Source organism: Colletes gigas, unplaced genomic scaffold (assembly GCF_013123115.1).
Source record: "Colletes gigas isolate AHSC1104 unplaced genomic scaffold, ASM1312311v1 Colletes_gigas_Sc00044, whole genome shotgun sequence".
NCBI lineage: Eukaryota > Metazoa > Arthropoda > Insecta > Hymenoptera > Colletidae > Colletes > Colletes gigas.
In genome coordinates, this window is record NW_025106673.1 from 17,430 (window position 1) to 26,201 (window position 8,772).

Below are 8,772 nucleotides of genomic sequence, written 5' to 3' on the forward strand. Positions count from 1 at the left end.
TGTGTGTAACAATTTGATACGGTTATTAAAAAACATAGTGGGAAAAGTCAGTAGTAATCTATTTCTGTAGCGTGCACGGTACTGGCTAAGAGTGGTTTTTCATTTTAATTAACCCTTAATTAACCCTTTACGAGTAAGACTGCTTTGAACAACATTATTCTAAAATATTTGTGGAATACGTTTTTTATGTGGTTTAGGTAGGTATGCAAGGCATAAGATTTCGTTCAATTTTTCCTGTCTAGGAAAGATAGGAGAAAAATATATTTGATCTTAATCCTTCTTAAGATTTATATAAATCGCTTTAAAAATTTGTTACAAATGATGTGTATGTATCGAAATAATTATAAAACTAAAAGACGTATAATCATCATTATATGGGAGCTGATCACGCTTAAAATATAATGAGACCTTAAAACGAGAACATAAGACTTAAATGTTAAGTTTCATTGAAATTCATTCAGCCGTTTAGACGCAATCATGTCAATAGCATAGGAACAAAAAAAAATATCGTTTTTTTCAATAGTCACAATATGATCAGGGGGTCCCAAAACGTGTATTTCCGCTAAAAAAAAATTTCAAAATTTTTTTTCATTATGATACTTTATAAATTTCCTTATACCTTACATATAGGTCGGAAAGTAAAAATGCTGGGGCAGTCGAGACTTGGAATCGTATGCCGATTATCGCGAGGTCGTATTTCAGTTGTTTTGTCTTTTACAAGAGCAAGAAGGAAAGGCTCACACTAGCGTTCTTTATCGATTTGCCGAAGTTGTGCGAAGTGCCGAGCTCACGTACACGTGGCTCGTGCGGTAGTGTATGCCTGCTATCCCCACCATTCCGTTAGACGCTAAGGAAGTTCGTCGTCACTGTTGTCGATTTCGATGCACTCAATTATGCCAGATCTGGCCACACTGCGTCGGTGTCGGTGACCGATGCACGCGAAGAATAGACAACGTGAACGTAACAAAATCTCCATAGAATCGCACAGGTTAGTTTTTATAAGTATATGTTGGCAAAATCTTGCATACGTTATAGAGAAAATCTCGAGTTGGCAAGAAACTGAAGTGATCAGATTATGTCGTTGGCAAGCAGGGTGGTGTGAGGTGGTAGAGTTGTATCTAAAACACATTGGACAAGCAAGGTTGTTTCGATCGGTATTAAAGGAACACGGTAGCTCGCGTAGTCGGCCGAGAGACTGAGCTTCGAGAGGATCGAGAAACAGTAGAGAGGGAAGAACAGACGTTTCAAGTGCATAGGAAAGATTTTGAACCGTGTATTGCTAGAGTTAACAAAGAAGTTGCAAAATGTTTCACGTAAGAAAATTGACGAGATCATCAGTTACCTTGAAACAAGTGCCGAGTAATAATGACATTGTTCATAATACATTGATACGTATCGTGCCGGCGTTTCAAGTACGTGGTTACGCTGAACATCAGATACCTGAACGATTGAAGGATGTCCCTACAGATTCTAACCCAAAGTTCTTTGACATGGTTGAGTACTTCTTTCATCGAGCCTGCCAGATCATTGAAGGCAAACTGGTCGAGGATATCGGCAAACGTACCAGGGTGACCGTCGAGGAAAGGAAGAAAAAAGTTAAGGGTATTCTGATGCTCATGGAATCATGTGACCATATTCTCGAGACTTCATTCCCCCTGAGACGCGATTCTGGCGATTATGAAATGATCACTGGATACCGCGCACAACATTCGACCCATAGAATACCTTGCAAAGGAGGTAAATCACTTACGTTCATTCGAACATTACTATGATTGCTCGTTCAATTATTCCTTGAATATAAAATAGTAACGATTCTTATATCTATTAACGTAAATTCAGAGGTACTTTCCGTATATCTTACTTCCGTTATTCTATTTGTAATAATTAAACAGATATATAGCATGGTTATCATTTATATCCCCATACAGGCAAAAATAGGTGTAATTTTGTAAAATCATTCTTTCTACCGCGGTTGCCTCAAGTCACTCGAATTCGATTTAGTGAATACATCAATTACGTCATCGGTGACGATATCGTGAGGGACGCAAGAAATATTTAGCTAGACTAAATTCGCATTGAATCGCGATGAAGTTCTCATTTATTTAAACACAAAATGTTTATAACGGTTTCTATGTTTCATTTTTTAATTTGCTGTAACCGACTGGTTACTTTTAAGTATTCGTTGTACGTATACGTTTAAACTCGTGACGCTTCTGTCGATTTTACGGCTTCGTGCATATGTTACAACGCGGTTTTAACCTCGATTCTGAAAGACCAGATTATCGAGAGTATATCTATAACAAGTAGCGAAATTTTTTGATCATTATTTATGATGCTCTACTTTCGATTAAATAATCTTTGCAGAAGGTTAATATCCGAAAACCAACTTTCATTTCATTGCTACGTATACCGTAATGTTTTTGTTTCTGATCACCGAACATAATCATTCAGATAGAAACATAAAAAACCAACAAGCAGTAATTATCGAAGTTGTATTTTAATAACTCACGATTAAATGGACATGGGATAACAGACGAATGTTTACATTTAGTCTGCGTATGAAAACAGTGCTACTCACGGAGATTAGGTTACACCGATTAAGCAGTCGTTTATGATTCTAAATTTGTCGGGACTAATTTAATTTTCTAAACGACATTAAAACCGACACATTCGACACTTTGCGAATGTCGAATATGTGGAACCACTTTATGATTCGTTGATAAAGATATTATTAGCACATAAGTGCGTATTATCATCTCCTTGATGTAAATCTGTATAAGCTTGTCTTTAGTAATCACGTGCGATATAGAATTGGTGGGCATGTCTCGTGAGCCAAGTAAACAGATTCCTTTAGATGACCGTTCCTTATGATTGCTCAGTCATCAATCGTTCTTTATAATCATTTTGTTTATTTTCGTAATTTAATTTACTCGAGTTCTACTGACAATTAATTGTTATTGTTACAGGGATCGAAACGTGATAATTGTAGCTTTTTCCTTAAAATTTGTAAAAAATTAAGAAACCTTTGTACATTTTTTGATAAAATACTAGCATGTTAGCTTTGGGGATTTTTCGTTTATTGATCAATCCGTTGCTAAATAAATCGCAAAAAAACTAGGAAAATTTATAAAAAACTTTATAAAAAATTAAGAAACCTTTTTTTGATAAAACACTAACATGTTATCTTTGGGGATTAAATATTCTTCCTTTATTGACCGATTCGTTGCTAAATAAATCGAAAAAAAACTAGGAAAATTTATAAAACTTTATAAAACTTTATAAAAAATTAAGAAATCTTTGTACATTTTTTAACAAAATACTAGCATGTTAGCTTTGGGGATTCTTCCTTTATTGACCAATCCGTTGATAAATAGTCGCTAAAAAAACTAGGAAAATTTATAAAAAATTAAGAAACCTTTGTACATTCTTTGATAAAACACCAACATGTTAGTTTTGGGGCATTAAATATTCTTCCTTTATTGGCCAATTCATTGCTAAATAAATCGCAAAAAAAACTAGGAAAATTTATAAAAATTAAGAAACCTTTGTAGATTTTTTGACAAAACACTAACATGTTAGCTTTGGGGATTGTTCCTTTATTGACCAATTCGTTGCTAAATAAATTGCAAAAAGAACTAGGAAAATTTAGAAACATTTGTCGAAAATGACTCATAGAACGTATCGTTTTGCTCTGTAGTTAGAATAAGGTGATGCGAAAAAGAGTTACTCGATGATGCCAAGCTGTCTGCCTTTTTCTTCTTCCCTGCCAAACATTAGCTAATCATCTGATTCGCGATTTAATTCGGGAGTTTGGCAATTGCGAATATCTTGCCAATGTCACGATGCATTAAGGTCAATGTCCTCGACGAGTCAGACCTCTGATTTTCTTATCTAACGGACACACATTCGCCAACAGCGAATAAAGAAACAGACGATACATCGATCGAACATTCGACGACGACTCGTGACATTTTCAAACGTATGCCGTTCAAAAATATTTGTTCCCATTGATCTTGCACAAATATCCAGCATACCTTTCAGATGTTACTTAAGAGTGTCATTAACGTGTTCACTGAGATACATAAGAACCGGATTGACCATCGACGTACGACTATTTTGCAACAATAATATTTGCGTAATATCGACTACTTTCGTTGGTCTTCTTTCCGCGCTGATTGATTTTGTAGAATAAAAATAGACTCTCGAAGGATCTCGGTTAACACCTCTAACAAAATATTATCGCCTGGAGATTGATTTATAAAAGTCGTAACGATTATACGTTTTTCTTGTTTTCAGATTGTTATTTCAATAAAGTAGTCACACCTTTTATTCCTGTCCGTCGATTTCCTGAATAAGCAACTGTTGCGTAACTTGTTTCGAAGAAATTTAAAATTGCCTGTAGAAACTGTAAATCGCACAATTTTACGATATACTTTTTATTGCTCCAAATTATTGTAACAAGTTCTTTTTATCGCTTAAGTTTTCTCATTCAAGGGTACAAAATTGTATGCTCGAACGATAGTTAATACATTCTATAAATACCGAAGATCATTTTAAACACGATTCTTATCAGTTATTTGTACACTTAACATTGTTTCTACAGCTGTTTTATGCATACCTATTTCGATCAAGAAATATCTTCTGACATCTTTACATTTGCATGCAAATAACTGTGGAAATAATTGTTATTTTTAATATTATCGAGGAAACATAACTGGAATTTAGAAAATAATTTCAAATTAAAATTTTTAAAGGTATCTTCAGTAGAAATAATATTAACAGATTTTATGTGAAATTATCCACACTGTCTGCTGACATTCCACTGTTTGCAGTTTATATTTAGCGTTGTTGTGTCAGCATCGAACTCGAATATTATCAGAAATATTACAGCGTCGTTGCTGTTTCTTTTTCAGGTATCCGTTTCTCGATGGACGTATCGCGAGACGAGGTGAAGGCTTTGTCTGCGCTAATGACTTTCAAGTGCGCTTGTGTGGACGTTCCTTTCGGCGGAGCTAAAGCCGGGATCAAGATTAATCCTAAATTGTACTCCGAACACGAGCTCGAAAAGATCACGAGGAGATTCACGTTGGAACTCGCGAAGAAAGGATTTATTGGTGAGAGTCCCGAATCTTAGGCCAGCTAAAAAAGAAAGACTAGACCCAGACCCATCAATCTTAATTTTATCTTTATAAGAATGTTTACGAAGACACTAAGTACCATATTTTCATCGTTATGTTTGATAATCCGTTTGTTTGCTCAGTTGGTCGCGATAAGATTTACTCACTCAAATAATTCGCACGTGCTGCCTATTATTTCGGTAATTGATTAATGCAATTTCTTTTACAAACGATTTAATCGAATCTATGAATTTGTTTAGGATAGATTTGGCACGTTCACAGTCCAATATGAAATTAAATTTTAAATTATTTCACATGTTACAATTCCTGCGTGTTATTTTTGACACCAGTTTACCCTATGAGATTTCGGATTCTACTTGATCCACATATCGGAGGACGTATGAGTAGGAAGTATGCTGACCCACATTTAGGTCAACGGACTGCGAACGTGTTAAAACTATTCGAAGGAGTAAACTTAGCGATTGGAAAAGTATTTAGATATTCTCGTTTAAATGGCCTACCCTGTATGCTGACTATGAAATTATTAAGTAAGACTGAGAAAGTATGTACACATTTTGATCCAAAGGGCCGGGTGTCGACGTGCCTGCTCCTGACATGGGAACTGGAGAACGAGAAATGTCTTGGATCGCTGACACTTACGCAAAAACCATAGGGCATTTAGATATCAATGCTCACGCTTGTGTCACTGGTAAACCTATCAATCAAGGTGGAATTCATGGACGCATATCCGCGACTGGTCGTGGTGTATTTCATGGATTGGAGAACTTTATCAACGAAGCCAATTATATGAGCATAATCGGTGTTGTATTTAAATATTATCGTTTCGTAATTGCTTCTTGTATGGTGTATGGAATCTATGAACTGGACCGATTTTAGGCACTACACCCGGCTGGGGAGGAAAAACATTCATCGTGCAAGGTTTTGGTAACGTTGGTCTGCACTCGATGCGTTACTTGCATCGTGCTGGCGCTACCTGTATAGGAGTAATTGAACACGATGGTGCTATCTATAATGAGGAAGGCATCGACCCTAAAGTAAGCAACGTCCTTGGTCCGTAAATAACGTGTAACACCGATGATGTAATATCTTTAATGGGATTCGTTCGTTCTCTAGCTACTGGAAGACTACCGTATTGAAAATGGGACTATCGTGGGCTTTCCTGGTGCTAAGCCATACGAGGGTGAAAATCTGATGTACGAACCTTGTGATATATTTATACCCGCCGCTATCGAGAAAGTTATTAACAAAGACAATGCTGGACGTATTCAGGTATATTTTCTCTTTGATCTGTATACGTTATATTTTTTTGTTTTTACGATTGTTCATTTCTTTCTTTGTGCATAGGCTAAAATTATAGCCGAAGCTGCTAATGGGCCAACCACCCCGGCTGCCGATAAAATTTTGATCGATAGAAATATTCTCGTCATACCAGATTTATACATGAACGCTGGTGGTGTTACGGTATCTTTCTTCGAATGGTTAAAGAATTTGAATCACGTGTCATACGGTCGACTTACTTTCAAATACGAAAGGGAATCCAACTATCACCTGTTGGGTATGTTCTTGCATCGTTAGCACGATAATGCAATACTTTCTAATTAAATCGATGGTATTATGAATACATTCATGTGTTTCTGTAGAATCTGTACAAGAGTCGCTAGAACGCAGGTTTGGCCGTGTCGGTGGCCGAATTCCTGTTACACCTTCCGAAGCGTTCCAGAAACGTATCTCCGGTGCTTCCGAAAAAGATATTGTTCATTCTGGTTTGGACTATACGATGGAAAGATCCGCTAGAGTAAGTGTGTTACATTTTGTTCAACTGGCAAATAACTTCTTGTATTATTATTAACTTTGTATGCTACCTTCGTATTTTTTACAGGCTATCATGAAAACTGCAATGAAATTCAATCTTGGCTTGGACTTGAGGACAGCAGCTTACGTTAATTCGATCGAAAAGATATTTACAACTTACTCCGAAGCAGGTCTCGCATTTTAAGTATGAAATATCAGAGTATAAAGTAAATTACATAAATCTAGGTCACTAATGTGGCGACCGTAAGAAATTATGAGCCAGTATTTTAAAAACTTTCACGATCTCTCACAGCTGGTGCTGTCCAGTCACACTGACAAAAGACCAAAACTAGCAGTGAAAATATTTCGTGCACAACGTGATAGGTTTCTCGAATGCATTGTAATAGTTTGCCTAATAAATTCCTTCGCACGCACGTGTCCACGTAAATACAGGTATATGTGCGTGTACGAGAAAGTGTATTAATCAGACACTGCTATTCAAAGTGGTGTCTAAAACAAAAGTATTCACAACTTTACTCTGCAATACGAGTACGAAATCGATCGATACAACGTTAGTGCATTTTTATATTTCACTTGTTATCCAAATGTATCTTAATGTTTAAATAGATTCATACAGGAGTCGTTAAGCCGAATAATTGTAAAGTATAATTACCTCGGACAGGCAATTTCTCCGTAATGTATCTATAAGAAACACTTTAAAAGATGTCATTTATAACTGAGACTCATTTCTATTAAATCAAGGAGGGCGATGTCATACAACATTGTTATACATTTCAAGAGTATATCAATAAATATGTGCTCTTATTCAATTTTGTTCTTATTATTCGACCCTCTCATTTTGCGTTCCACGCTCGTTTGCTAATTTTGTGTAAAAAGTACGCGTGTACTCGTAACTATGGATATAGGTATTTCAAATTTGAAAAAATATAAATATGTCAAGTATGGAACTATTACAGAACAGTTTTTTCAATTTATAACGAAATAAATCTTCTCAATTATATGAGAGGAAAAGTATGTAAATAACACCGGCTGCCATTGATGTGTACCTTCGCAGCGTAGGAGATTTTTAAAAAGATGACCGCTGTGGAAAGCATCATCACTTAGACGCAACTCTAGAGTGTGGCTTAACGAACAAGGGGACTCTTTGAAAAGGTTTCCGCTGCCACTCACTGGAGATAGATAATACATGGCATACCCAGCAAAAAGAGTCTTAACAAAGCTCAGGGGCTGTTGTCTCTGATTTGCGCTACACATCTGGCGTTGGCAATAGTAAAAACTGGAACTTAATACAAAACAAGACGGATCCACGCGACCTCAGGAGGCCTGAGAGATCCCATTCAAGTTGGGGATCGCATAATGTGCCAGATTTGCCTACACAAAAACCTGCTGGAGTTGGGGTAGGGCAACAACCGCTTGTCCTCCGATCAGCGTACTCACGGTGAGAACGTTGGCATCGCCACCGATGCCTTCGGAGGAAGGGGGAGATTTTGTTTAAACACAACGCTGATCAAGAAGGTACATGACAGCCTAAATAACAATTCAACTACCAAAGTTAAGTTTGGGTATTGGACTGGATGATAGAAACGGACAGTAGAAAAGGAAAGGAGAGGAGCGTTTAGTCCCGGGCCTGTTACTGAACTCATTAGTAAGGCACTCATTAGTATGGCCTGCTTTAGACACCGGGATATTGGATAGTCGGTCGAGGAGTGTCTATACAAGTACGGAAAGGTCAGTCGAGCGTTTGCGAGAGAGTGACCCCTCTGGTGGCGAGTACGGGAGGTGACGCCACAGTAACATCGAGTACATTTCTATTAAGAGCAGT

The 8,772-nt window shown here is 36.9% G+C and overlaps 1 protein-coding gene across 1 annotated transcript; it reads left to right on the forward strand.

The window, feature by feature from the left end:
• Positions 1-1,141: 1,141 nt before the first annotated feature.
• On the forward strand, positions 1,142-7,759 carry LOC122403134 (glutamate dehydrogenase, mitochondrial). The gene is made up of 8 exons (XM_043406485.1): positions 1,142-1,737; positions 4,914-5,114; positions 5,704-5,937; positions 6,015-6,172; positions 6,252-6,407; positions 6,483-6,693; positions 6,779-6,933; positions 7,018-7,759. The coding sequence occupies exons 1-8, from the start codon at positions 1,305-1,307 to the stop codon at positions 7,132-7,134; spliced, it is 1,665 nt and encodes a 554-aa protein (XP_043262420.1). The 5' UTR covers positions 1,142-1,304; the 3' UTR covers positions 7,135-7,759.
• The last annotated feature ends 1,013 nt before the right edge of the window (positions 7,760-8,772 follow it).

What these genes read in the sequence shown, in the direction of transcription:
- LOC122403134 (XM_043406485.1), top strand. Translation starts at nt 1,305, where the DNA reads ATGTTTCACGTAAGAAAATTGACGAGATCATCAGTTACCTTGAAACAA. An exon ending in AGGAAGGCATCGACCCTAAA is followed by an intron (nt 6,173 to 6,251) that starts GTAAGCAACGTC and finishes TTCGTTCTCTAG; the next exon opens with CTACTGGAAGACTACCGTAT. An exon ending in ATCCAACTATCACCTGTTGG is followed by an intron (nt 6,694 to 6,778) that starts GTATGTTCTTGC and finishes GTGTTTCTGTAG; the next exon opens with AATCTGTACAAGAGTCGCTA.